This window comes from Actinia tenebrosa, unplaced genomic scaffold (genome assembly GCF_029948245.1).
Source record: "Actinia tenebrosa isolate PJP-AT-01 unplaced genomic scaffold, QUT_ActTen_1.0 PGA_scaffold9__36_contigs__length_13948895, whole genome shotgun sequence".
NCBI classification, from domain to species: domain Eukaryota; kingdom Metazoa; phylum Cnidaria; class Anthozoa; order Actiniaria; family Actiniidae; genus Actinia; species Actinia tenebrosa.
This window is the reverse complement of record NW_028292586.1, coordinates 10,803,228-10,830,998: the sequence shown is the minus strand read 5'-3', so window position 1 is coordinate 10,830,998 and position 27,771 is coordinate 10,803,228. Positions and strand designations below refer to the sequence as shown.

Below are 27,771 nucleotides of genomic sequence, written 5' to 3'. Positions count from 1 at the left end.
GGCCTATGTTTGAATCTTATAGAGTATGATTTTTGAAAACTTGCCTAACTGATTCGCCATACCAATGAATCTTCTCAACTTGTTAAGTTTCTGGGTTCTTCCATTTCTGCTGTCAAATTTATCTTGGCGGGGTCCGGACTGATGCCCTTTTCATCTACGATGTCTACTCACACTTGTTTTTGTTGAGTTTAACTCCTGCTGATTTCAACTTTGTCAGCACTCTCTCTAAGCGTTCGTCGTGTTCTTTTTGGTTTTGACCATACACCAGTGTGTCGTCAATCATATTAACAACTCCCTCAACTCCTGTTAAGATTGAGGCCATTTTCTTCTGAAAATGTTCCGGAGCGGATGTTACCCCAAACGGTAGATGGTTGTAATGGTGCCTACCAAATGGTGTTATGGATTTGATAAGTAGAGCCGATTCATCAGTAAGCTCAATCTGATAGAATCCGGAATTGGCATCTAACTTGGAAAACATTTTTGCACCACTTAACTGTGCAATCACATGACCCACCGATGGCAGTAATGCGTTGTCACCAAATTCCAGTGTCGCTGCGAGAGTACCACATACATTTAGGGGCGGTTAAATTGGGCCCCTCGACGTCACAAAACTCTGCCCCAGTCTTCCTGGAATTATTCTTTGGATCGACAACGGTATCACTGTAACATCTGCGCCCGTGTCAATCCTGAAGGTCACTTCTATTCCATTTACTTTGACAGCCTTGCTCCATGGTTCATCTTTACTCCTTTCAACTTAACCAACTGTTATGTTTCCAAAGAAGGGATCAAATGGTTCTGTATCTTCTCTAGCTAGCTCTGGCTCTGTGCCTTCTCTGACTACCTCCTTTTCTTCTGTTACATCTCTGAAATGCTTTTGTGATCGGCATACGGCTTTAAAGTGTCCAACTTTCTTGCACTTGAGGCAAACAATATTCTTTGCTGGACATTTATTTTGTTGGTGGCTTGGTGATTTTCGACACCAATACTTTAGGTATTATCTCCATCATGTCATTTGAAATTTCATTTGAGTAGTTTTTATTGAAAAAAAATGAAGCATTCTGGTGGAAGGTATGCTTCTTGTCATCCGTTCAGTCCACGGCAATGCTCAAACATTTTGAGCACTCTGGTGGAAAAGAATGACCAAGCATTTTAACATAAAAGGTTTAGAAAGTAAACTTTTATATGGATAAACTATTATTGATGTGACAAATAGACCCTTCCATGGATTTTTCAACTTTTCCACGACATTTTCACCTTTTACATGAACTGGTTAAGATTCCACCGGAAAGTGCTGGAAAAACAACTTCAATTATCAATTTACTGGTTTCACTAGCTTAAAATATTAAAACATGCACTACAATGATATGAAAAGATGAACATTTATTGCGTAAAACACAAAAAGCAGGAGTAAATTGAAAAGTGCAATATAAAACACTCAAATGCTAAGGTAAATCTCCAGGTTAAATAGTAAGCTAAGCGATAGTAAGCTAAATTAAACTAAAAAACGTTTCTCACAAGAACTGGTAGATTTCCGAAGTGCAGCACTACTGCCCAACTAAATTCTTTTATTCAAAAAAGGATATCTTTAAAACAATATTCCGTCTTATTTAACCATTTTTGTGAGAAAAACACGCCTTTGTTTACATTATTAAGCATTCATGGTGAACGGAGATCTTCCTTTTCAAATGATTATATTTCACTGGCATTCCATTCAATTTGCTTGATAAGGCCTTCTTTTGCTTCTGGTAAATGTCACGAATTCAATTTTACGATTAAAGTAGCTTTCAAGTATTGAAAAACGCTGCATTTTGCGGCTAATTTTCAACGATTTAGTCATCGCCTACTTTGCAGATGATGCAAGGTCGATCAGAGGTCGATCACGAATTCAAGGAAAACCAGTTTTACTAGATTTTGTCTGTTAGCCAATCAAAAGCAGCGGCAGGCTCACGAAATCAAACAACTGATAAAAACTGGTTTTTGAGTTGAAGATTTCAAACTAAAAACTGTGCAACGAAGCTCCACCATTACTACGAGTGATTACTGGAAAGTTTTGGTTCAAAAATCATCATTATCGATAGAAGGAAGTATGAAGGAGTTCAAGTGGCAAAGTCATAACAAAAAAACTGGTTTTGTGCTACATTTGAAGATGTAAACAAAGCGAAAATCATTGAACCATAGTTAATAGAGGGGAATGGTTAGGAAGGCCGGCACACTTCAAAGGGCCGGCCTATTGTTTAGCTTTTGAGGTCGAGACAGGCGGTCACGTGTCAATGACCGTGCAATCACTCGAGCAGCATTCCAAAACAATATGGCGCAAGACAACAATCTTTTTCTGTTTGGAGATGATTTGGAAGCAATTCTTGAAGCTTTTGAGGCCGATGACAATGTTCATGAATACTTCGATGAAGCCGTGACTAAGGTGAGTCAAAAGAATCCACGATTCTTCGTATTATCCAGCAAAGTTTACTGAGTTTTGTGGTCGAATCGATCAACGAGCACTAGCTACGACCTAGCTAGGTACCGCGGAAAACTGAAATTTTTGTATACCTTTACCAATCAAAGTTGTGAAAAATATACCAGTTGCAAATTGTAAACGACCTAAACAAACTGGTGTTCTATAAACTCTTAATATATTTAATGAATGGGGTGCTGACGCTGTGATATCAGTATAACTAACGAAGCTATTTCGTTGTGTAGGTTCAAAAGGAAGACATCTTGTGTAGATTCTGCTCAAAGAAATGCAAAAGTTTGAGTGGTTTGAAAAGACATATTGTAAGCATCAAGATGATCTAGAAGATAATGAAACAAAGATTGATGAAGGAGAACAATTCAAATTTACTGCAGAAATACTTGCAAAGATGGTCGACGAAGTCAAACACCGTTTAATCAACAACAAGGTCTTCTCAAAGAGTATTATAGATGAGCTTAGCGCTTGGAAGGTCACAATCATAGCAGAAGAGTCGGCGGAATTCGCTGAATTACAAAAGATTTATCAACAATTGATGAAAAATAAAAACCAAGAAGAGTTCTATGCGATGTTCTATTCCACAGTGCCATTGAATTCAACAAGATATTTCACTGGATTATCTAGAAATGCTGCCACACTTCTGTCTACTAAATTAGCTGATGTCATGTTAGCCTACAGTAAAGACAAATCAGTTACCACTGTCAAGAACTTTAAGATTGAACTAACTGATAAAGAAATGGCTGGATTGCAGTATGTTGGAGGGTATGTCCTGCACAAGCTACACGACAAACACAGCAAATCAAAATTGTGTGAAACTATTGCTAGCCAGCAGTCAATTGCTATACTGAAAGCTGACAAAGAGAAACAGCAGATCATGACAGAAAATCATAAGCTTACCTCATCGCTTAGCCATGGAGGACTGTGGGGCATCACAAAACCAGCACAAACAATATTTACTAGGACTGAAAAATACTTCAGATTCTTTACATCTGACTATCCTTTAACAAGGATTGACATTAGTGAAATAAGGTCCAAATCATCTAGTGGTAATGAAGTGCTAACAGCTTTTAACTGCATGAAGGCAAACTCAGAACTCAAACTAGATGATAAGATAGCCAAGGATGTGCTACAGAATATAATTCACTTGTACATTAGAGTTCGATCATTTTCGTTTGCCAAAGATGCTGTTCAGAAGTATAAATTGCAGACAAAACTAGTGAAGGATAAGGCACTTCGAAAACAGATCAGCAGGGCAACCAAAGACTATGAGCCTAGACAGAATTAGAATCTTGATTCTTTCCCTGCATCTATCGAGCAAAAAGAAAATTGATAGCAATGGAGTATGTTACCAAAATTTTATTGATTTCATAATATGGAGGGTTTTTCTTTGATCGTTTTTCGCAACAAAACAAATTACTAATGTATTATGGATTGTAGTGAATACATATTTAAGGTTGGAAGAGCCCCAAATTTTGGCTTTTTCTTTGTCATCTTCTCGGATTGAACTGGAAAAAGATAAGAAAAGAAAGGATGAATGACAAAAATTTAACAGGTTAGAGTAAACGAGAGCTTGTATCTTTTCGTTGTTATCGGCTTGTTCTGTTACTACTACACTAAAACTTATCAAAACAGCTCATTACTTACAATGTTCTATGTGTTCGGGACCGAAATGCTTCTCACATGTGTAGACTCTATCGTTGTCAATCAACTTTTGGAAGTGTTTATCGACTTCTCGATACTTTGTGAGTTCATTCAGCCAGTCGAGTCTCCCTTTCTTGTATTCATCATTTCTTGGTGCAGGTAGCTTCCAGATGCCTATTCCTTTTGAATTCCGGCACGTTCCGCATCCAACAACAGAACAGTTATCACCGGGCATTGTTAATGAGGTATTTTGATATATTTTAAAACGATTTATAACTGATTTGATCATAAAAAACGCTTCGAAAAATAGCAAGAAAGGCAACTTTATGTCACAGCGGACGCCATCTTGAAAAAATGCTTTGCACGGTCAATGACACGTGACTTCGAAAAATTCAAACAATACCTATCCCTTTGAAGTGTGCCGGCCTTCCTAACCATTCCCCTCTATTAACTATGATTGAACTTAAAACAAGAAACTTCCAGATGACAACTCAACTTTTATTGGAGAGAGTTTCGGAGGAATTTTTGTTCAGGGACATTTCTTTTTTTTCAATTTTCATTGCGGTAAAAATATACGGTCCATGTAAAAACAAGACTCTTCATATAGCTAACCAAATTTCATGTAAAAAAGCAGTAAAAGTAAGGATTATATTTTACTTACCATTTTTTTAAAACCAGTTACAAGTCTGTTTTGCAATGTTGATTTGTCCTTAAAAAGTTCGGAAATCTTCAAAATTTGGATTTTAATGAAAGACATCCAAGGTAAATTTCACTAAACCTGATATTTTATTGGAATACCTGTAATTATCTTTAGTTTTTCAAGTAAAAATAACCAGGAATTCAAAGCGTAATTTTCGTAAACATCCAAATACACAAGTAATTTGTTTGCCTTGAGCATGCTCAAAAATTTTGAGCATTCCCATGGACATACATTGTATTTCTGTCTTAATTTTATGATGCCTTGAGTATGCTCAAAAATTTTGAGCACTCCCATGGACATACATTGTATTTCTGTTTAATTTTATGATGTCTTGAGTATGCTCAAAAATTTTGAGCCATGTGGTGGTAAAATGTATCATATAATGCCAAATAGCTTGTATAGGAGGATTTATACAGCTTGTTTAGTAATAAAAAAGCATACAGATGGACGTGAAGGATTAAAAGTGTTAATTTTAAGCCAGTTTTAACATTGCATTTGCAAAAAACACTAAACCGTGTCTTCTCACACTGTTTTGTAATAACCATGGATAGCTATCACTGAAAAACCATTCATTTTGTTTATCCTTATTCATGCCTTCATCATGTACATATTGTAAACACAGATATTTTGCGTATTGATTAAAGTAAAGTAGAACCATACTTGCGTATTGCCTAACCTTTGAAGTAGCTTCCAAAGTCCCTCTCTTAGGTTTTCAAACCAAAACAATTGAATTTTCGCTGAAGTTTGCTAGTGTTTAAAAAAATTGATAAACAACGAATGGCAGTTCATCCATTGGCATGCTAGTTTGGCTAATACAACCATTCTAATTCATTATTTTGTAAAATGGAAAATCCCAAAATACTTTGGAACCGGTTTTAAATGATATCAAAGTAAATGTCTACTGCGATTCAGTGTCATCACTTTCAAGAATTCCTTGCCTTTTGGCTGGTTTTGGTGCTTTCACGTGTTGATGAACGATGTTCACAGTGAATGAGCAGCCTTCAACTCTACCAATGGACGAACCAGGAAAAATGCCATAGCCAAATGGTCCACCCTCTGAAGATGAACTTGCGGATGTACTTGGCTTGGCATCGATATCTTCAGAGCAAGAAACTTCTGTTGTATTGGCAGCAATCACAAAGCTTGACTGTTTTGACTGACTGAGAGTCGATGACATTTCGCGCTGATGAGTCAACGAAGCTGTGCTGTAAGAATCAAGGCTTTGGAGATTCTTATGTCCACTCAGCTGGGCTACGTTTTCCTTACACTATGGTTTTACCAAACATTTGAATTTGGCATTCGTTTATACTTGATAGCCAGGTAAAACGGAGAATCTGAATGAAGGATTTCTTGTGGGCTGTGGCTACGGAAGGCTTTGTAATATTTTACTGGGCAGCGCTCATTATCAGAGGCTTAAGTGTTTGGCTTGAATGCACGATTTCCTTCCATTAAAACTTCCTTCCATCCTACCAAAATGTAGAGATAGAAACCACCATACAGTCAATTGAAGAGACTCAGGGTTTTGCTCACCAAACTCACCAGATGCAAACAAGAGGTCTTCTTCTTCATCTGTTTACAGCACGGGCTGCTTGAGGAAGATTTCCCTTGGCCTTTAATTCAGCCAGTTGCTTTCTTTTTGGACTTTAAAGCGTCTCTTGACATGAGAAATTCTTGATCTTTAAATATGTCGACCGTGGATTGCTTATCATTGAGGTATCTCTGAAGACTTTGATGGAAAGAGGTTATTGTAGTGGGCTCGTACGGTTCGCCATCTTTCTTTTGTATCTCGATGAAGAAACGACAGATCAACAAATTTAGCTTTAGTGGAGGTATGTTTTCAACTTCTGTAGTTTCTCCCCACTCGGACAAGTATCCTCGCCACACATTAAGGTCATACTGCGTTTTCTTTTTTTCTTACGTATAATATATTCACCTATTTAACCTATTTAGTACGATTAGTATTTATTGCCTAGTCTGGGTAAGAAGACCACATACTATATGAATTCTGTGTTGTATGTGATCTTTTGATAAAGCAGTTGTGGACATATTTTGCTACTGGAACTGCTAACATTTTGGGCGGACTTATAAATAACAGAAACAACTCGTTCTCATTTAACAAAAGAGAATCATTGTTTATGTTATTTATGTCCTTGAAGAGTTCTTCCCTTAGATTTGAATATAATGTACAGTGAAGAAGGAAGTGCCTCTCATCTTCTACACTATCTGGGCAATGGAAGCATCTCCTTTCTTCTGGTTTTTTAAGTATTCCCTTGAATGCCTTCAATTTTCGATTTCAAGGTCGTGATTACTAATTCTCAATATGGTTAATGATTTTCTGTGTTCAAAATTCTTAACTTTGATTAAATAATTTTCAAACGAGTAATCTGTTTTTACCAGACTATATGACCTTAATTTATTTTTTTGGCCTGGTGGGCCTCTTCTAGTTTTTTCATCGTTAAAGAGTTCCCCTTGCCAGACTTGAATTTCTATATCCGTTAATCTAGTTTTAATTATTTTGAATGGGTTCTGACTTGAATAATGACCCTGCCCCCCTTTGCACCAGCCCTCCCCCTCCCCCCCTCCCCCCCTCTAATTTTTGACCTGTCCCTCATATGTCGTAACGACCGTAGCAAGACTTTACAGCTTACCTTACATGTTGGAAATCTTTGAGTTCAGGAAAGAAAGAGAGACAAATGTGTTGTTGGGGATGCGGATGCTCGCCACAAAATTTCGACGATACCCCTGAAAATATATGTCAGGGCTTAATTTTTTATTCTGTTTTAGCATGTGCATCTCAATACAAGTTAACGTTAGTCAAGACTTGTCACTTACCTAATTTCCTCAAAGGATGCTCAATCTTTAGGATCTGTCCAATCTTATCGAATGATACTTCTTTAAAAGAACCTCTGTTGTAAATCTAAATGCTTGGTGATTTCTACTATTGCGTACAAAGAAAGTAGACCGACAAAAACAAGAATTATAGTATGCCTTTCTCACCTGCGTCTTAATCAAGGACCATTAACTATGTAGACTGAGAAGCAACAACGTAGAGACAGCCCGGACTTCTCGTCCAGGCAAAGGTTTTGGAATTATGTTTTATATGAAACATGACAACCACTTTGATAAATAATGTGAATTTATTTTGCTTTTAATAATAACTTTTTATAGAAGTTCATAACTGCTTTGTTTTAAGATATTTACGCTTTACAATCACTTTCTTCTGGAATGACTGCGCAGCTAGAATGTTTTTAAAAACAAAATTTAATTTTGAACAAATATTTTTTACAAACAGAAACACGTAAAAACTAAATAGTTTATTAACATTGTCAACTAGATGACTTAACAAAATAAAACGCATTCTTTTTGGTAGAACACAAGAGTGATTACGCGGTGTTTGGGGTTCCTGTGTTTATGTCACGCATTCTTCATTGTTTTCAAAGTCTGTCGCGGTAGTGTCCATTTAGATATGACACCGTGTTAATAATGAGTGAAATTAAGGTAAGATATTTCAAGAATATAATATTATAACACGTTTAAGCTCCTTCTAATACATAAGGTTAGCTTAGTTTTTGATATTTTGACATTTTTGGCATCGATAGCGTGATCCGGTATAGTGATGGGCCAGACTCGATTCAACTGGTTTCAGATCCAGTCATGATGAATGCTTCGAACCTCTTCCAAGAGATTTTCCTTGATTGTATCAGCTCGAACATTGTAATTAAAGTATTGTACTGTGGCTTTAGGAAGTTTATTGTGAATTGCAAGCGAATAGAGGCATGATTTCGTGATTTCAGGGGTCTTATTCATGGATTGTAAACACAACGCCTTGTAAATTGATGTCAAATATGGCTGAAAATGGGATTGACATACAGCGCTCTCCAAGTTTTGTTTATGAATTGCCCCAAAATTTTATTTTATAAAACTAAGCCATGGGTATCCCTCTTTACTCCTAGTGCAATAGCTTTGAGCTAGGCCATGTACCAGTGGCGATACAGATTTTTGAATATGATGCACGTAAAACCTGGTGAAAACGTACAAATAATTGAAAAATCTATAAAATATTAAATTTGTATCTTGCTTTAAAGACAAATAGCTCTAAATAGTCACTATCATATCAACTTTTAGTCTGGTAAATTTATTTGGTAAAATATGTACGAAATCTAGTGATTTTTAGCACTTTTAGGAGTGCACACAAACGGTCTTTGAAAACCGGAAATGACGTCGAATTTCACATTTTCGCGCCGTTTGCCGGAAATAAAATTCTGATCGAACTAAAACTTATAGCGATGAATTCAGTGCATGGAGGCCTTCACTCATGCCAATTTTGAGAAATTTGAAAAAAATTTATTTTGCAACTCATAGGTGACCCTTAGTGCAAACCCCTCTTAAGATGTCCAGATAACTCGTTAGGGTCTAAGATATCCACGAAGAAGTCGTCATCTTTCGCACCCACACCCGTCCAGGTGCGGTTGTTCACGTAGGTGGGGCAAAGCAGCACTATGTAGTCGAAACGGTATCTAAAGGGTCCTAATAGCTGTTCTACTACGAACTGGGTCTTTCCGCAGCCGGTAGGTCCTACTATCAAAGCATTACAAGGAATATGGTTCGGATCCATTGTATATAATGAAGCCCGCGGAAGCAGTCAAAGAGATGGTTAACATCGTCAAAAGGAAGTCAGACCTAGAGAAGATGGTAGAGATGCAAAGGGAGAAGATAGACTGGCTGAATGGACGCGTAAAGGAGCTATATGAGGAAATGTGCGGTCTGAAGCGTGCAGAGCGGTTTGGCGCTTTGATAACTATGGCAACGTGGGCCAAAGAGTCCGTCGTGGACTTCATAAAATATCCTTTGTGATTCTAATGAGGCTTATTAAATATTTGTTACATATGGAGTGCAACGAATGCGGTAGGGAGTTCAGCAGCAGACAAAGATTAAATTACCACGTTAGAAAGGCGGTGTGCAAGAAACCCCAAGAGTATGCATGTGAACACTGCTCGAGGAAGTTTAGCACAAAGCAGATGTTAAAGTACCACATGAAGAACAGGGATTTTGTCTAAAGAATGTCTGCATTTACTGCGAGGAGGACAAAGAAGACGATTGCCACTGAGAAAGATGCGCTGGGCGCTATGAACTGCGAGAGGTCGTCTGTTATGAGCATGGGGATCTTGCGGAGCGCTGTTGTCCGCAGGAGACCAAAAAGAGGCTCATACAGCGTAAGAAGAAAATAGATATGCGCTTTGCACTGTTTGACAAGGCTGAAGGAGTTAAATGGGAAGACAGGGAATACTGGGAAGCGGAGTGTGACCGCTGCGGCTGTGTCAGAGATGGTCAACATATTTGGCAGTGCTTGTTCATGAGCGCCGACCCAAGGACGTTCAGAGAATACATGCAGCGCGTAATTGAATGACGTAGCGACTGAAACTGTTTTAGGAAATTCTTTATTCTTATTGAGAATTTGTTAAGGCCCCGGAAACTATTTTGAGAATATTCTTATTATTCTTAAAGAATTGTTAAATCCTGAAAACTATTTCAAGAATATCTTATTTATTATTGTTATTTTGTTAAGGAACAAATGATGATAATTAATATTTTTTTGGACTCCTTTGTGGTAATTAACGAATAATAAATAAGAATAAGAATATTTCTGAAATAGTTTCCAACCCCTTAACAAATAATAAATAAGAATGAGGATCTTTTCAAAATAGTTTCCGGGGTCTCAACAAATCCTTAATAAGAATAAGACCATCGCCAAAATAGTTTCTTAATATATGACAGCCCACGTAGTAGCATTCTTTGGGGGTTTCCTAATAGGCGCCTGTGGTTACCTTAGATATATGGACTGTATTACATGCAAACCCCCTGCAGACTGCATCGTTAAAAAAGAGTCGCCGAGCACTGCCGACGACCCTACCTTAGACGCGTCTAACCACATAGAGGCGAAGGAAGAACGCACTTTGCAACGTCAAAGGCCCAGCGACCATCCTTCTTACCATACGACCTCAGATGCGTAAACTCCTGTCCTTCTAATACGTAACGGACGCGATCCGGCGCCCACAGGCTGTACGTAACACCCTCATGCGCCAATAACAACCGTAGCCTGTCAATATCTTCAAAGGCTACATAATTTTTTATTTCATACGTAACACCCTCCTTTAAGTCTCGCCAGTGTATCTGCCTTACGACATTAAACGCCATATATTCTATGAAATATCTTTAAATGCGTTTTCAAAGTGTCCGTGGACTTGAATCTTTTGCGGCAGTAGGCGCACGGTAGACGAATACCTTGGGAATATTCCATGATATCCCTACAAATGTCGTCGTAGTCGTTGCTAACAGACACTTTGAACCCGTTATGCTCATATCCGCTGCAGTACTTTACGTTGATCCTCAGATAATACCCCGTTGCCTTTGGGGGTCTTCAGCTCGATGCAGAAACCACGGTATCGCACGTGTGCATTAAGGATTAACAAGTCGGGCTGGCCGCGTTGATATCCTTTCTGCTAACACTTTATGCGTTTACCGTCGGAGTCCTGCAGTTCGCCTAGACCAGGGGCCACGAGCATTTGGGGGTAGAACCTGCGGATGTAATCCACTACCTTTTTATGCAGGTCGAATTCATTTTCGATCTTGAACACCAACTTGTTTGGGCTGTCAAACCACCACTCTATTGCGTATTTACCTGTCTTACGCAGCGCGGGGAGGACCTCTTCGAAGACCCAATCGCGGAACTCTACGGCTTTGGGTAACTTGGAACTAAATATCAGTTCATACAAACCAGGCTCGGAGATAAACACGGAATGTGGCTGCGCAGTAAGGGTGTCGCGAGCCGCGACCCCTTTTAACTCAGACAGTCTTTTCTTGTACTTATCCGAAACGTGTGTGATTAAAGCATCTCTAGCATTGGAATATCCTAATGCCGCGGCGACCTCCTTTCCCTTGAAGTACAGTTTATCGCCTTGCACTATGCATGGCAGTTTGGTGTTATTAGAGACTTTTAGCATGACGTTTTTTGCGAGATACCGCAAACCGCTAACTGGAGTTTGCGGTCAGCGGTTTGAAGTTAGAGGTACATGCGCTTTGGACATTTAGCAATACGTAAACACATCATTCAAGAAAATGGCGGCAGCAGCAAGGTTGGTGTTTCATCTATTGAATCTTATTCTGAAATATAGTAAAGAAATTCAATAAAAACCTGGCTGCTATGTAATCTTCAATGTAGGCAAGACTTCAATGATGTTCTTACCGTTATGCAATACGAAGATAGGAGCACAGACTCAGATAGCAGTGATGAAGACGAACTAGATATAATTCTCCTCGATTGTATGTTTCCTCTAAAACCGAAATGTGAAGTCCCAAGGATAAATCTTGAAGATATCAGTGAATTCCAATGTGAAGAGATGTTTAGGTAAGTTAAACAATTAAATAACTATCTTAGTCCCGGTTCAAACGTCGCACTTTCCATGTACCGAACTCATACAATGAATAATTAGGCTGTCTTCACAGTCAAACAGCTGTATAATAAGTAAACGAAGATTGTAATCTTCAATCCCGACATTAACTCAAAATGCTCATTCAGTAGTTTGTGAATGGAGTTTATAAACAAAGTAACACACCACACGGATCAGTTTGGAATGGTAGCTACAGCAGTAGAAAGAATTTTGGTTTTGAATGAATCTGCGAAGAACTAAAGCGATTTGCAAATTTCAAAACAAACTCAAATTCAAATTTTGAGTGATGAACTGAATCTTCCAAACTTGTCAGGAACGCATGAGCTGGTTTGACTGTAATTTGATATGAAAATTGAACATGAAACTGAAGTTGATACAGTCGATAAACACTATAACCATGAAAAAGCACCCCCCCCCCCCAAAAAACACCAACAAAATACCTGACCATTTAGCACAAAATCCCTTTTCCTATTGCTTACTTTAGTGCTGTACATGTCTATTACTAATCTCTAACATTTTCACCCAGGTTTCAGAAGAGAGACGTATCGCCTGCTTCAAGCACTAGACATTCCCGAATCTCATATTTGTTGTCAAAGAACTAAAGCCAGTGGAATGGAAGCCCTCATGATTCTTTTACGAAGATTAGTCTACCCAAACAGGTGGTGTGATTTAGTGAACATATTTGGAAGGAGTCAATCTGACCTAAGCTTGATATTTAACAAGGTATCAGCATTTTGATTTTAAATGCATGCAAGCATTCTGAATTACTCAAATTCACTATGTTTATTCTATATTTTAGATACTGGATGATTTATATGATCGCTTCAGTCATCTATTGGAATCACTGGATTTGATTTGGCTGGACCCTGAGCTATTTGCAACAGTGATTCATGGTAAAGGTTCCCCTCTTCGGCAATGTTGGGGATTTATTGACGGCACCCCAAGGCAAATCGCACGCCCAACTAGAAATCAACGCATCATGTACAGTGGACATAAGAGAATACACTGCATAAAATTTCAGGTATAAGAACTTTCATATGAAAACGTTGAGCTGCAGGGGCATAGCGAGAACCCAGGAAAAGGAAAATTTGGGGGGGGGGGGGGGTGCCCATGGTAAGAAGCTAATAAATATTGAATTTTTATTATTTTTTCTTATACATTTTAACAAAGTTTCCCAAATTTTTTGGGGGGCAGCCGCTCCCCCTCGCTACGCCCCTGTTGAGCTGTGTCTAATTCTTGCTTTACTGGCATAATCAGTGCTCATTTAAGGGGGTAACATTTGTATGAATTCTATTTTTTCAGTCAGTTCAAGCTCCCAATGGGCTTATTGCTCACATGTTTGGGCCTATTGAAGGAAAGAGGCATGATGCATTTATGCTTGGAGAAAGTGGGTTAGCTGTCAAGCTGCAAAGACTACACAAGCCAAATGGAGAACCTTATGTTGTGTACGGGGATCCCGCCTACGGTCTCACACGCAATATCCTATCCCCTTTTCGTGGAGCTCGCTTGACTAATGATGAGCAGGAATTTAACACTCGGATGAGTCAAGTCAGAGAGTGTGTTGAATGGGGATTCGGAAAGATCATCCAAAGCTTTGCATTTCTGGATTTTAAAAAGAACTTGAAGGTCCTCATGCAGCCAGTTGCAAAGTACTATTTGGTTGCTACTATTTTGACTAACTGTCATACATGTTTGTATGGATCTCTTACTGGTTCATATTTTGAGCTTGATCCTCCTGAACTCGAGACATACCTTTCAAACTAAAACCAGTAGATCACATATAACATGATGTATTTTTTTAATAATTAGAACTTCAACAATATGTCAATCTTTCCATATTAAATATAGATTCCATAACCTCTTTGTAATAAATAATTTCTCTCATTATATCAACATCTTTTATAAATATTCAATGTGCACAAATGTATTCAAGATGTATTAAAAATTATATAAATATTTTGATTGAAAATGCAGTAAATCCATCAACAAAGTATGATGGCTTTACTTCATGGGATGACAGCCTGAACTCTATGTCATCCTAAATAAATAATCATAACTTAGTTAGTCAGAGCTTGTCTTTCAAAAGAGATAAAAACATTCTCCTCTCTTCTAACTCCAGTTTAAGGCGCTCCTTACGTTCCTCTGCCTCCTCTCGATATTTCTCTTTCTGAAAATCCAACTCAAGCTTTCGCTGTTCCAATTCTTTCTCTTTAAAGGCAACCTTCTTTTCACTCTTTCTTTCGAGAAGTTCCAAAGCAGAAAGTCTTGTGGCTCTCTTTTTGGGTGTCTTACGTTTAGTTTCTGAAAGAGAAAAATGCTTTACGTGAGTAAGTATAACTGATTTTCATTCCACCAAAAAAGCTACTTCAGTTTGAAGCAATAATTAAACTGCATACCTGGTAACAGGTATGCAGCAGAGAGGGAGAGAGAGTAGATGGTCAATAAATAAATTCTAAATAATATTTTCATGCTATCATTTTCAAACTACGTGTACATACCAGGTGTGGTATCATCATCATCGTCGTCATCCTCTGCAGATTCTTCATCACTTTCACAAGCCCTGTCTTTTCTCTCTAGAAAAATATTAAATATTGAGTTTCTTCAGCTTTTTAGTATATTGTAAACAGACAAAACTAATTCCTTCAAGTTGATAACATTTTAATATTTGGGTATTAAACTCACTTCCCATTCCAGTTAGAGCTGCTGCCCTCATTTCTTCTCCATTCTTTTTATCTTCAATTTCTTTCTTTTTCTTAGCCTCTTTTTCTTTTTTTTGTCTGTTCCTCCATGTCTCGTCTATATGTATAAATGTCTTCAAGTAGTTGATGGAGGTGTGAATACTCTTCTTCGGTGCCAGACCTACACACAAATAACAACCAACACACAAAATAAACAAGTGTAAATTATGTCTTCTTTGTATAAAATTAAATAGCTACATGAGAGTTGTTGACAAGAGCAACTCTCTGCCATTCATCGCTTTGTCAAGTGACTAGACTTTTTTAGTGAATGCCAGCTGGCAAATTAATGTGCATAACGTTCATATTCATTATCTTTTTATCATTATTATTATTTTATTATATCAGTGGTCTGTCTAAAATTACTGATTAGCCTTAAAGCATTGTTTTCCTCAACTGTCATTCAATTGTAATGAACAAATAAACAAGCACAATTGCTTCTCAAAACCAATTTTCCTCACAGTAGTGTCCAGAGTACTAATAACTATCATTTCAAGAGAGCACATGCAAGCTGAACTTCAATCAGATTGAAGACAAAACAAACAAAACAATCAAAGATATAAACCAATAAAATAAACTAATTTTTTTAATGCACATAATTCATGTCGAAAATCATTTTAGTATGATTGGACAGTCATTGGAGATGAAAGACCAGACAATATTGTTATATAAATGTGAAAAACCAAATAAGATTTGTCAATACAAACTTACCTCTTCAACGATTTTTGGTCTTCATCCTTAAACTTCTGAATAAGTCTTTCGAATCTTTCTCTGCAAGCACGACCTGTGAGCCTAACTGGCTTGTCATTAGTTGAAAATGCGGTGGATAGAATGTTTGCTAGCTCCTCCCAGTCACTTGGTTTACTTGGATTTCGTGCTGCTACTTCGGTTGCAAGCGAAATATCTTGGATGATAGAAGGCCAGCGAAAAGGCATGATTTCTAGGGCATTAAGGCAATGATTCAGACATATATCCAAAATGAGTGCAAATGTCTAAAAAGCTGTCTATATTATGGACTATTTCGATAAAGGTAAGAAAAGAACGAGCTATTTTGCGAGTCTGCAAACGAGCATGGAGGGCGCCATGTTTGATTTTCATTGATGATTTATGCCTTCAATTCAATTTGGGCTATCTCTTTAAAAATAAAAAATTGAACAATAAAACTGCACCCCTGAATGCCTTATGTGTTAAGCTACTTTATGAATAGCTTTTAACGTCAGTTCTCTCTCTATGTGAGTTAAAAATTCCTGAGGTAAACCACTTACCGCAAAAGAGGTATCTTGGCATAAAAACTTGAACCTTGAACCACGAACGTGACGGCAGGAGGCACAGTCACGTGACATCTTGAGGTTAGCGGTCTGCGGTATCTCGCAAAAAACGTCTTGCTAAAAGTCTCTATTGTTTTCGAAGACGCGTAACGTGGTATATTAGTCAAATATTTTAATACGCAACGCTCTTTAGTTGATTCATTTCTATGCTCAACTGCGCGTCAGACACAACGAAGGCGTAGCAGTTTATTTTGTCGCCGTCGCCCGCGGAGGTATTCTTTGTGCGCTTGATCTCCAAAGTGATACCATCTTGGGTGTTGACCAGCCGCAGACCCTGACCATGCATGGTTTCGTCGTTGGTAGTGCGCATGTCAATCCATAACGCGTACTTATCCTTCAAGAATTCCTCAGGACTAATTTGGTCGCCAAACTTGCGCATTGCCTCCCGGTACACGTCTGCGGGCTTTATTCCCTGGGAGTAGACCTAGTTAGGCACTCCGTTGATATTTACCCCCACGTTAGTAATGCTGGGGTTATGAAAGGCTTCGGAGTCGCGCTTGCCGGCCTCGTAGGGTTTGGCGAACACCAGCATCAGCATTAGTTCACTTAGTTGCCTGGGGTAGTACACGCTGTGGTTCGTAATCACTTCAAAGTCCAGCGGGATGACATACTTAGTCCCACAGGCCGTCTTTATTCGCTTTGCATCTGCTACTGCCGTTTCTCCGCTGGAGTCCGTGGGCCGTGTCTTAACGGGCGTACGAACCTTACGCAGGATGAGGCTGCCAATTCCTTGTTCTATCCTTTGTGTGCGGTCAAAGGCCGTCAACCATAAGTCCTTGTACGTGGTGTATAAATCATATCTGTTCAAGTCCAAGAGGGATTCCCCGGCGAATTTAACCCTCATCTTAGAGACAAGGTTACGGCCTACGTTATTGACGCAACACCTTTCATCCGTGGTACTGGGCTGCACCATTAGGTCAAACCTTAGCGCTAACGTGCCAGGAACCAATACTAGGTTATCCGTTAGGCGGGGTACGCCTATGTACAATGTTTCCCCTGGTTTTGCGCTGCTGGGTGTGAATGTGACCCGGTGAAAGGTGCGTTCTGCCTTTAAGCCGCCAACCTGCTTAGGTAATACGTTGGGGTTTAACTTTGAGCTTATCATATATAATGGAAGTAGAAGGAACGGATTTTGACCCCACCACCGAAGAAGGTCAGGTAGACATTAACGACGAAGAATACGAGACCCTGCTTCCTGATGACAATGTAGACCCCCGAGGCCTCTTTGAGAAATTGAGGAGCAAGTATGGCGGCAGGGCCCGCGATGCTATGCGTTCCTTAAGAGACAAGTTTAGGTCTAAGAATCCCCACACGCCCATTCCGGAATATTTACAAATGGAAGACCTTGGCGCGCAGTCGGAGTTAATAGAGAGCTTACGAATCGACGACCGTTTGCACGACGACGACTTCTAGTGACGCCACCAACTAGGTTGGCGTCGTAAGTGGCGTCGTAATAGAATTTAGCTTACGAAGGTAGGACGACGGCATGCCGAAAACGCGCGTGCGCGTCTACATTAATTTCCCGCCAAAAGGTTTCAATTTAATTTTCATCGGTTTTTTGAGACTTGTAACTGTTGTTTCTTTGTTTTTATGTTTGACTCATAAAATTTAACAGTTTTCTTTTGAAACACTCTATCCTTTGTTTCCTTGTTTACATGCCGAACTTCAGAGAGACGAGACTTTGTATTTTACATGCTTACCGAAAAGGATTTATTAAGAACAGAGAGTTTGTTTTACTTTACGATGCCTATACTTCAAAAAACCCAGATTTTCCCTATTGGAACTATGACCGTTTTGAGCTAGACTTGTTAACAGATGATGAATGCAAGGCCCAATTTCGATTCTTCAGGCAAGACATCTATAAACTTGCTGAGGAGCTCCAATTACCAGATGAAATTGTAACATACAATGGCTTGGTAGTTGGATCAATTCCTGCTCTATGTATTTATCTGAAACGTTTTGCTTACCCTTGCCGATATGGAGATTTGGTTCCTCACTTTGCTAGACCAGTTCCTGAACTTTGTATCATTACTAATCACATGATTGACTGGATCTATAACCGCTGGCATCATCTACTTACAAGGTACAATCATACTCTTCTCTCCCCGGCAAATATTGTTTTGTATGCTGATGCAGTTCATCAGTCAGGTGCAGCTTTGGACAACTGTTGGGGGTTTGTAGATGGAACGGTTCGTCCAGTGTGTCGTCCTGGTAGGAACCAGCAAATTATATACAATGGACACAAACGTGTGCATTCAATCAAATTTCAATCTGTTGCTCTACCGAATGGATTAGTCGGCAACCTTTTTGGTCCAGTAGAAGGCAAACGTCACGATAGTGGTATGCTAGCCTCTTCTGGTTTACTGCAAGATCTCCAAAGATTCTCTTATAACCCAATTACTGGCTCAACGATGTGCATATATGGAGACCTTGCTTATCCTTTACGACCACAGCTACAAACTCCTTATAGAGGTGCAGTACTTACACAAAATCAACAAGATTACAACAAATCTATGAGCTCTGCTAGAGTCTCAGTAGAATGGATTTTTGGGGACATAATAAACTACTTTAAATTTTTGGATTTTAAGAACAACCTTAAAATAGGTCTAAGCGCAGTTGGCAAGATGTACATAGGATGTACCCTAATGCAAAATGCACGCTCAATTTTGTATGGATCTATTACTTCACAGTACTTTGGTATCGATCCGCCTGCCCTACATGATTATTTCATCTAATTGATTAAGTAATGTTTTACCCTTGATAGCCAAGTGAATAAGAACAGTGAAGACCAGTAGTCTATGGTTTTTATTGATATCTGGCAAACAAAATTTCCAGCTGAATATAAAATGTGGCTATAATCAGTAATAACTTATTATAAAAACAAATGTCATTTTAAGTCAATCAACTTAAGGCAAATAATTTTGTCAAAATTAATTTTTTACCAATTGACAATTAAGATGTTCCATTTCATTCAAAAATGCAATGCAATTACTTGATTGTAAATTTAAAAAATCGAAATCGAACAAATCGTAACTGAATCATCAATGAAAAGGCATGTATACTTTACTTGTCTTTTTTCAACAGCTCATGAAATACCTGAGCTTGGGTATTTTGCTGATTCATGAACATTTGCATGAACATTTGAAACTGTTGTTGCTGGGTTTTCATTTGATCTTGGACCTGCCTTACCATTTCCTGCTGTTGCTCAAACATTCTTTGTTGTTCAACTTTCGCTCTTTCTTCCTGCTGCTTCTTTATTTCCAACTCTGCCTTTCTTAACTCGAATTCTTTCTCAGTGGATTCTTTTAGATATTCCATGGCATCATTTTGTTTCCTTCTCTTTTTTGGTGTGTCACTGCCATCTTTCTTTTGTTGCGAGAGGCGTTCCATTGCCTTGTTTCTCATTTCCTGTGCCAACTCCTTATTTTTCTCCATCTTCTTTTTATCTTCCTCTGATGATTTCTCGGCCAACTCCTCCTGCTCGTCTCTTAACTGAATGTAGTTTTCCATAATTTCATCCAGCTCGGTTTTTTCTGGAGAAATCCCAGATGCGCTTTTTTCGGTCCTTTCTTTCTTCTTAAATTCCCTTTCCATAATTTTCATCCTGTCCCGAATGGCCTTCTGAGAAACAGTCAATGTAGGTTTCTCTTGGCGACTGTTTAGACTCTCTGCGATTCTGTCTAGGCAGTTTCCTCGTTCCCGGCTCCCTGCTTTGAACTTCCACAACTCAAAAAGCATCATCTCTCTTCCTAGAAAAACATCATGATCACTTGACCATTTCATTTGTGAAATCCTATTCAAAAAAAAAAGTATTACAAATTATAATGGAATCAACAGAAAAGTTTCAGTGCACAATTTTCTTTAGTCTTTGTTTGATTTGTTTTTCGTTTTTGGAGTAAGGTTTGTTTGTTTGTTATTTTTTGTGTGTCTGTGTGTGTTATGTTGTTGTTATGTTTTCCCTTTGACTAATTATTTCTATTTATCTCAATGATAAAAATATTTTTACACCGGCTTACACCAAACAAGGCACATGTCTTAAAGTGGTTTAGCTAATCAGGTTTTTAGAAATATCTACAAACACTGAACAACCTGTAGAAAATATTCTTGCCTTTCATCGATATTAACTATGCTTTCATCAATCTATATTTATTGGGTCCTTCATGAAACTCGCATTCAATACATACATCTATTTCCTAATCAGATTAAACGAAGATTCATTATCTCTCATGTCGTTATTATGCCACAAGATAGAAATTCTCGAAATTATGCTGTGTTGATGAGTCCATGTGTCGTGTATCGATGTGCGGTTCACTATAAATACAATCAAAGATATTCTTAGAATCAATCTGTGTGATCTAATACAAACTATAATAGACTTACCGAATGTGTCCCTATCGAATCCAAAAGAAAAACTCAATAACAATCTCCCATATTCCTCTTAATAACTAAATTTCATAACTAAAGTTCACGTGCTGTGTTAACTATCTTAGTTCTATCGCAATAGTACCCAGTGTCTCTCGGACAACTCTTCTGGGCCTGATGACCTGTCGCGTACATCGCCGGCACCAAATGAGCGTACCTTTAAGTATCTCATTTCAATCTAATCTTAAACTCAACGCGACAGCTTGAATTATACTCATACTGCAGTCAGACTATAATGTTCACATCAGTCATTATTGGTTGGCACAGACCACGCCTTCCAACAAACAAAGCTTGTTGATGGGACGAGTTAGAATACTTGTCTTCATCTTCACTTTCGCTGATCTTACGTAGCCATCCTTAGCTGTATGCACTTCCAAAACACGCGCAAGGGGCCAACTTCCTCTTGGTACATTCTGATCTACTACGAGTACAATATCTCCCGCAGCTACATTTCGTCTTGGTCGGTTCCACTTTGCTCTCTCCTGTAACATTGGCAAATACTCCTTTACCCAACGTTTCCAAAATTGATCGGCTAAGTATTGCGCTTGGCGCCATCTTCGTCTTGCAAAGACATCGTCCTTTGTAAATACCCCAGGGGGTAGACATGTTTCATTGCGTAGAAGTAGTATTTGGTTAGGTGTCAAGGGGTCTTCATCCTTGGAGTCGTCGCTACAAGGAGTCAACGGTCGGCTATTAAGAATTGCTTCGACGTGGGTCATAACAGTCAATAACGTTTCGTCATCTACTATCTGTCCCTTCAGCAGCACACGTAGTACTTGTCTAACCGACCTAATAAGTCTTTCCCACACGCCACCCATATTACTCGCCGTTGGAGGATTGAAGATCCATTCGATGTCTCTTTGTCTCAGGAACTTGTGTACAGCTTGCTGGTTCCACTCTTGAATGGACTCTCTTAACTCTCTTTCTCCGCCCTTGAAATTGGAACCATTGTCGCTTCGGATTAGTAAAGGTTTGCCCCTTCGATTGATAAAACGATAGAGTGCATCGATGAAACTACAAGTTTCCAAGGTGTGAGTGATCTCAATGTGAACTGCTCTTACGGTCAAGCATGTGAACAGACAGCCGTATCGTTTGACAACAGAACGTCCTCTTTTCACTTGTATAGGGCCAAAGAAATCTACTCCAACATAAGAAAACGGTGGCATGTCAGGTGTCAGTCTGTCTTGGGGCAAGTCAGCCATTATCTGTTCACAAGGGGGTGCGTTGCGTCTGCGACAATCAAAACAACGATCAAGTAGTCTTCATACTGCTACTTTTGCATTTATGATCCAGAATGCCCTTCTTATGAGTGAAAGCACATGTTCCTTGCCTGCATGGCCGTACATCTGGTGATAGTGACGGATGATTAAGTCGCAAACATGATGATTTTTAGGCAGGATTGGTGGGTGTTTGGCTCTTTCTGAAATGGGAGCATTACTCAGACGTCCTCCAACGCATGACATATCATCTCGTAGTTGTGGGTCTAACTTGTATATAGGACTAGATCTTTCAACCACTTTCCTTTTGGAATGGAGTTCGTTCTTTACTGCATTACCTTCGCTACATCCACGCAATTTAAGAACAGCCAACTCTCGCTGAAAGGATTGACGTTGTACGTGCTTGACAATCTCGCGTTCGGCTGCTTTCAGCTCTGATACGTTGATCTTATCATAGCTTAATTCTCTGGTGTTTTTGTGTCCATGACTTAAACGATAAGCGTTCACTAGAAAACATTTGTATCTCATCAACCAAGCAATAGCGATGCGTAGCCGCTGCCACGAAGAAAAACCCTTAAACATGGTATTTAGAATATCTTCTTGTGTTACTTGGACCAAATTCACTTGCTTCTCTCGTTTTATCTCTGGGTCATCGTCGGCAATCTGGGTTAAGTTAAAGGGTAACATAGGCCATAGATCTCTCTTCTGCCACAGGAATTCCGGTCCGTTTAGCCATCTAACGTCATTCTTCATTTCGTCTGCGCTTAAGCCTCTTGAGGCATCGTCAGCTGGATTACTCTTTGAATCCACGTACTTCCACTGTTGAGTACTCGAGACTTCACGGATAACTGCAATTCTGTTGGCTACAAACGTCGTGAATCTTTTCTTCTCGTTAGAAATGTAACGTAGTACTGTGGTAGAATCCGTCCAAAAGAAAGAGTCTTGAACTTGTAAGTCTAATTCCACCCTCAGCATGCAATCGGACTTTACTGCAAGGACAGCTGCAGACAGCTCCAATCAAGGTATCGTAGTTGTTTTCACTGGTGCTAGCCAGGACTTGCCAATCAAGAAAGAAACGTGTATTTCTCCGTTGGCGTTCTCTGACCTCAAATACGAGACTGCTCCATAACCCGTTTGGGAAGCGTCGCCAAAATGATGTAACTCTCTTGACAAGATTTCACCCAGATCCGGTGGTTCTAGGCAACGTGGTATAGATACATTGGAAAGTTGAGGTAGTTCGACCAGCCATTTCTTCCATTTTATCATCTCTTCTACTGGGATTGGATCGTCCCACCCATTATCTTGTTTACATAGATCTTGCAACAGTACCTTTACGGGTAACATAACTGGAGAGACAATACCTAGTGGGTCGTAGACTGAACTCATTACTGATAGTATCCTGCGTCTTGTTAGAGGCTTTTCTTTCACTTCGATCTCTAGTCCCAAACGATCTAATTCTACCTTCCAGTGAACACCAAGTGCTCTTTCATTTGGCAGTCTTTCAAAGTTCAATTTCTTGACCGTTTTAGCTCTCTCAGACTCTGGTATCGTATCGAGAACGTCCTTACTGTTACTCATCCACTTTGTTAAACGGAAGCCGCCTTGTTTTAACAATTGGCTAAGCTTAAGTGCTAAGTGTTTAGCTTCATCTACAGTTTTGGTAGATTTCAGGTAATCATCCACGTAAAAATTCCGGTATACAGAGTTTACGACATCTTTACTAAATTCGGCACGATTGTCATCAGCTGTCTTCCTCAATGCAAAGCCTGCGCAGCTTGGAGAAGAAGTTGCTCCGAATAAGTGTACTAGCATCTGAAACTCAGAGGATCGCTTGTCAATGGCGCCGTCTGGCCACCATAAAAATCTCAACATGTCACAATCCTTCGGGTTAACTCTCACTTGTAAGAACATAGATTCAATATCTGCTGCTAAAGCAACAGGTCCCTCTCGAAATCGAGTGAGAACTCCCACTAAATTATTTGTCATATCTGGCCCTTGGAGTAGTTGATCGTTCAAAGAAGTTCCTTTAAACTTCGCGGCGCAATCAAATACTACGCGCAGCTTTTCTGGTTTTCGAGGGTTAACGACGGCATGGTGAGGTAGGTACCACACTGCTTGATCTGAGGGATTCTGGCTCTCTTCAGGTATCCTACGGGCATAACCCTTGTCAAGATGATCGTCTATGACAGCCTTGTATCTCTGATGAACTTCGGGGTCCTTTAGAAATCTTCTTTTCAACGACTCTAATCTCGATTCAGCTAACTGACGGTTGTTCAGAATACATGGTTCACCATGCTTCCAAGGAAGAGAAACTTCGTAGTGACCTCCGACTAAAACAGCACTTTCTTCCATGATAGATAAAGCTCTTCTGTCCTCTACTGACATCGACTCCTTGATGCTTAGTATCGGGTCTCCAAAGTCCGTCTTCCAAAATCTTTCTACTTGCTGCTTCAGTTCGTCATCTTGTAGCGTTATAAAACATGTATTCAGACTGTTTCTATTTGTTGCGTCGTCAACTGGACCAACGATCGTCCATCCGAGTAAAGACTTCACGGCGTAAGGTTCCTTTCGATTCCCTCGTCGTTCTTCTAGCGCCCAGAATACTTCGGGCGTGTCGTTACCGATTAGCAATGCCACTTCGCTGCTGTCAATCTCCGGCACCGTTATACCATCTAGGTGTGACCATTTGTAAAGGTCTTGTTGTGTTGGTGCCCCTTCAGTAGAAATGCATAGTCTATCAACGGACCAAACTGCTGGTATTTCAATTACTTCATCAGACTCTAGTGACATTACCTCCAAGCTAGCAATGCGTCCTCTTTTTTGGCTTTTCACTTTGTCGATCGTTGTCAAGGAAAATGTTCGCTCTTCGCCATCAACATTCAGCTGCTCTAACAGTCGTTGTTCACATAGTGAGGTATCCGATCCTTTATCTAGGAGCGCATACGTAGTAACGGTTGTATTTCTCCCTTTACCACGTATACGAACTGGTACAATGGGTAGACAGACTTTACCTTTCCTTCCTTCACCAGTGGGTTTACTCACGCCTTTGGAATCTAAATTCACGGCGTAATTCGACTTACTTCCAGGTGGTTTTTCATTGTCCTTTTGGGCGTTGTTGGTTGGAGCGTGCAATAACGTGTGGTGCTTTCCTTCACATCCTTCGATTTTACATTGTCCTTTCTGGAAGCACTCTCTAGCTTTATGTCCTCTTTTATAGCAATTATCACACAGTCCTTTAGCACGAACAAACTTTACTCTGTCCTCATGAGTCTTCTTCTCGAACTCACAACAACTTGCAAGCACATGCGTTCCTTCACAAAGCCAACATTTCGTTGTTTGTGTCTGAGGTGGTTTGTTGTTAAGCGTGTTAAAGGCAATGCTTGGTATGTCGGAAACCTTCGGCTTTTCGGCTTGCGTAGCTAACGTGGTAGCTCTAGGCGCGCTCACCCGAGCTGGTCTGTGTCTTTGTCGCGGTTTTTCGATCTTGACTTGATCCTTAATGTCCATAATGTTGCCAAATACTGGGTCGTTTGCCGCCATAGCCCTTTCTGTAATGAACTCTGACATTTGGCCAATATTCGGTTTTCCTCCACCATTTCTGATTACTCTAGTCAAATCTAGCCATCTTGCCTTCAGATGGATGGGAAAGCGTTCGGCTATTTGTCTCAAATTATCTGCGCTATTTAAATCATCTAGATAGCCAATGGATTTAATCGTCAGTTCACAATCCTTTAATTTGTCTGCGAAGTTTAGCAGACCTTCGCGATCGGACGCTCTCAACGGAGGTCCCTTAGTAATCTGTTCCATGTATGCACTGGCTATGACGTACGGCTCTCCAAATCGCTCCTTCAGCAGCCTTCGCGCGGTTGCATAGCCAATAGATGGTTCCATAACAACACAGTTCCTTACCACTTCCCTTGCTTTGCCTGAGCAATATTGTAAAAGATAATTTAACCTTTCACCTTCATCGGTAGACTTTTGTTCAATGTTTCTTTCAAAGTTACGTACAAATCTCCAATAATGCAGGGGATTGCCGTCGAACGTAAAAAGTTCCGGCTTGGGTAACATCAGAGCGTTGGCCATCGTAGATACCATGTGTTCCTGTTGTTTGATCATCTCGTCGTACACTTCATTATCTTTCGATGAATCATTTTCGACATTCGGATAGAAATCGGTGAAGCAGTGACTTTCAAGTAAATTGGTTGAATTCATAGCTAGCCATTCTTCAGCAGTTGGAGTCGAAGGCGTTCCCGCAATTGTGTGACCTTTCGTTACAGTTTCAGCCATTGGTATAGTAATATCTTGCTTGGTTTCCATTGCTGGACACATAAACGGGTTAGTTGAGAACGGATTTTTACTAACAACTCTTGTTGATTCTTTAGGTGTACTTTGTTTCGATGGTGTGACGAAGATCAGTTCATGATCATGACTAGGTTCATTATCCTGGAATGGATATCGGTTTTGAAGATTATAAGTCCTTTGTGATTCATACGGTTCAGTGTTCCTCATATCATGCAATTCAGGTTTCTCGCGAGTGTCTTCTTTAATATGCAATTCGGTTTTTTCAGGTTTTCCTTTAATATGCAATTCAGTTTTCTCGGCCGTTTCGTAATCTAAGTCGTGCAATTCAACATTTTCATCGTGCATTTCAGATTTTTCGTAAATTTGTAATTCTGTGTTTCTTCGTTCTGCTTCATGTCGTGCTTCAAGGAAAACTTGTTTTCGCTTCATTTTATTGAGCTTCATAGCTTCTTCTAATTTCATCTTTAATTCTACTTCGTCAATTTGATCTTGTAACACCTGTGTTTCTTCGAGTTGTTTTAGTTTAAGGAGGGCTACTGCATGTCTAGCTTCGGCTTTAATCTTTAATTTTGAGGTTGTGCTCAATCTACTTCCACCACTTCTCTTCGAACTAGTATCCGATCCACTTTGGCTTGCAGAATCAGCAGGCCTCATAAGAAATGGAGTAGGCTCAGGAGCTGACCAATTCCTCTCTCTCATATTAGAAATCCAGGAATCAATTTGCTCTTCGACATCGCACTTAACTAGACACTGGTCTCGATAAATCTTAACAGCTTCGTCTCGGGATTTTTCTTCTCTCAAAAACTCAAGATATTCGGTATGACATTCCACAAAGATATCAAATGTCGTTGAGATCTTATCTTTAATCCTCAAAACAAGTTCAATGTCAACATAGTTCTCAGAACGTTCGATAATGTCTCTAACTTCATTGTAATATTTAGTAAGTCTTCCAATATATCCAGATTTCGATCTTTTTAACTCTAGAGCCTTTTCTCCTCTCGCGCCTTCCGTACTCGCAAGTGCGCTGGGCTTCCTGTGTCGTGCCACGTTGTCGCCACTGTCTGCCATAATGTCTCGTTGCTTAGGCGAATTCGTGAACTAATGTAGAAAATATTCTTGCCTTTCATCGATATTAACTATGCTTTCATCAATCTATATTTATTGGGTCCTTCATGAAACTCGCATTCAATACATACATCTATTTCCTAATCAGATTAAACGAAGATTCATTATCTCTCATGTCGTTATTATGCCACAAGATAGAAATTCTCGAAATTATGCTGTGTTGATGAGTCCATGTGTCGTGTATCGATGTGCGGTTCACTATAAATACAATCAAAGATATTCTTAGAATCAATCTGTGTGATCTAATACAAACTATAATAGACTTACCGAATGTGTCCCTATCGAATCCAAAAGAAAAACTCAATAACAATCTCCCATATTCCTCTTAATAACTAAATTTCATAACTAAAGTTCACGTGCTGTGTTAACTATCTTAGTTCTATCGC

General features: G+C 39.4%; 7 protein-coding genes and 2 pseudogenes across 8 annotated transcripts; 3 read left to right on the top strand and 6 right to left on the bottom strand.

Annotated features, from left to right (window-relative positions):
* Nucleotides 1–1,800: 1,800 nt before the first annotated feature.
* On the top strand, nucleotides 1,801–4,880 carry LOC116297946 (uncharacterized; annotated as a pseudogene). The gene is made up of 2 exons (XR_016118860.1): nucleotides 1,801–2,419; nucleotides 2,698–4,880. The product of XR_016118860.1 is annotated as an uncharacterized LOC116297946 (transcript).
* A 7,201-nt stretch (nucleotides 4,881–12,081) lies between these two features.
* LOC116297948 (uncharacterized) lies at nucleotides 12,082–14,132 on the top strand. The gene is made up of 4 exons (XM_089025057.1): nucleotides 12,082–12,213; nucleotides 12,783–12,979; nucleotides 13,056–13,277; nucleotides 13,559–14,132. Exons 2-4 carry the CDS (start codon nucleotides 12,869–12,871, stop codon nucleotides 14,018–14,020), a joined length of 795 nt encoding a protein of 264 aa, XP_088881183.1. The 5' UTR covers nucleotides 12,082–12,213; nucleotides 12,783–12,868; the 3' UTR covers nucleotides 14,021–14,132.
* A 189-nt stretch (nucleotides 14,133–14,321) lies between these two features.
* On the bottom strand, nucleotides 14,322–15,026 carry LOC148904814 (uncharacterized; the record flags this gene model as incomplete). The annotated part of the gene is made up of 3 exons (XM_089024523.1): nucleotides 14,322–14,557; nucleotides 14,755–14,829; nucleotides 14,939–15,026. Coding segments are annotated over 3 exons (399 nt in total), but the record flags the coding sequence as incomplete, so codon positions are not given.
* Nucleotides 15,027–15,030: 4 nt separating this feature from the next.
* Nucleotides 15,031–15,926, bottom strand: LOC148904813 (uncharacterized; the record flags this gene model as incomplete). The annotated part of the gene is made up of 2 exons (XM_089024522.1): nucleotides 15,703–15,926; nucleotides 15,031–15,115 (listed from the first exon to the last, which is right to left on the bottom strand). Coding segments are annotated over exons 1-2 (309 nt in total), but the record flags the coding sequence as incomplete, so codon positions are not given.
* Nucleotides 15,927–17,974: 2,048 nt separating this feature from the next.
* LOC148904812 (uncharacterized) lies at nucleotides 17,975–19,142 on the top strand. The gene has a single exon (XM_089025046.1). It carries the CDS (start codon nucleotides 17,975–17,977, stop codon nucleotides 19,052–19,054), a length of 1,080 nt encoding a protein of 359 aa, XP_088881172.1. The 3' UTR covers nucleotides 19,055–19,142.
* A 362-nt stretch (nucleotides 19,143–19,504) lies between these two features.
* On the bottom strand, nucleotides 19,505–20,102 carry LOC148904811 (uncharacterized; annotated as a pseudogene).
* Nucleotides 20,103–20,992: 890 nt separating this feature from the next.
* LOC148904810 (uncharacterized) lies at nucleotides 20,993–21,943 on the bottom strand. The gene has a single exon (XM_089024521.1). The coding sequence runs from the start codon at nucleotides 21,941–21,943 to the stop codon at nucleotides 20,993–20,995; it is 951 nt and encodes a 316-aa protein (XP_088880647.1).
* A 60-nt stretch (nucleotides 21,944–22,003) lies between these two features.
* LOC148904809 (uncharacterized) lies at nucleotides 22,004–22,933 on the bottom strand. Its single transcript, XM_089024520.1, has one exon. It carries the CDS (start codon nucleotides 22,931–22,933, stop codon nucleotides 22,004–22,006), a length of 930 nt encoding a protein of 309 aa, XP_088880646.1.
* Nucleotides 22,934–22,975: 42 nt separating this feature from the next.
* Nucleotides 22,976–27,328, bottom strand: LOC148904808 (uncharacterized). The gene has a single exon (XM_089024519.1). The coding sequence runs from the start codon at nucleotides 27,326–27,328 to the stop codon at nucleotides 22,976–22,978; it is 4,353 nt and encodes a 1,450-aa protein (XP_088880645.1).
* Nucleotides 27,329–27,771: the final 443 nt, after the last annotated feature.

Excerpts from the sequence above, each read along its gene's own strand:
- LOC116297948 (XM_089025057.1), top strand. The coding sequence starts at position 12,869 with ATGGAAGCCCTCATGATTCTTTTACGAAGATTAGTCTACCCAAACAGG. Across the intron at positions 12,980-13,055 it reads TAAGCTTGATATTTAACAAG|ATACTGGATGATTTATATGA; the intron begins GTATCAGCATTT and ends TCTATATTTTAG. Across the intron at positions 13,278-13,558 it reads TACACTGCATAAAATTTCAG|TCAGTTCAAGCTCCCAATGG; the intron begins GTATAAGAACTT and ends CTATTTTTTCAG.
- LOC148904812 (XM_089025046.1), top strand. The coding sequence starts at position 17,975 with ATGCCGAACTTCAGAGAGACGAGACTTTGTATTTTACATGCTTACCGA.
- LOC148904810 (XM_089024521.1), bottom strand. The coding sequence starts at position 21,943 with ATGGCTGACTTGCCCCAAGACAGACTGACACCTGACATGCCACCGTTT.
- LOC148904809 (XM_089024520.1), bottom strand. The coding sequence starts at position 22,933 with ATGCTGAGGGTGGAATTAGACTTACAAGTTCAAGACTCTTTCTTTTGG.
- LOC148904808 (XM_089024519.1), bottom strand. The coding sequence starts at position 27,328 with ATGGCAGACAGTGGCGACAACGTGGCACGACACAGGAAGCCCAGCGCA.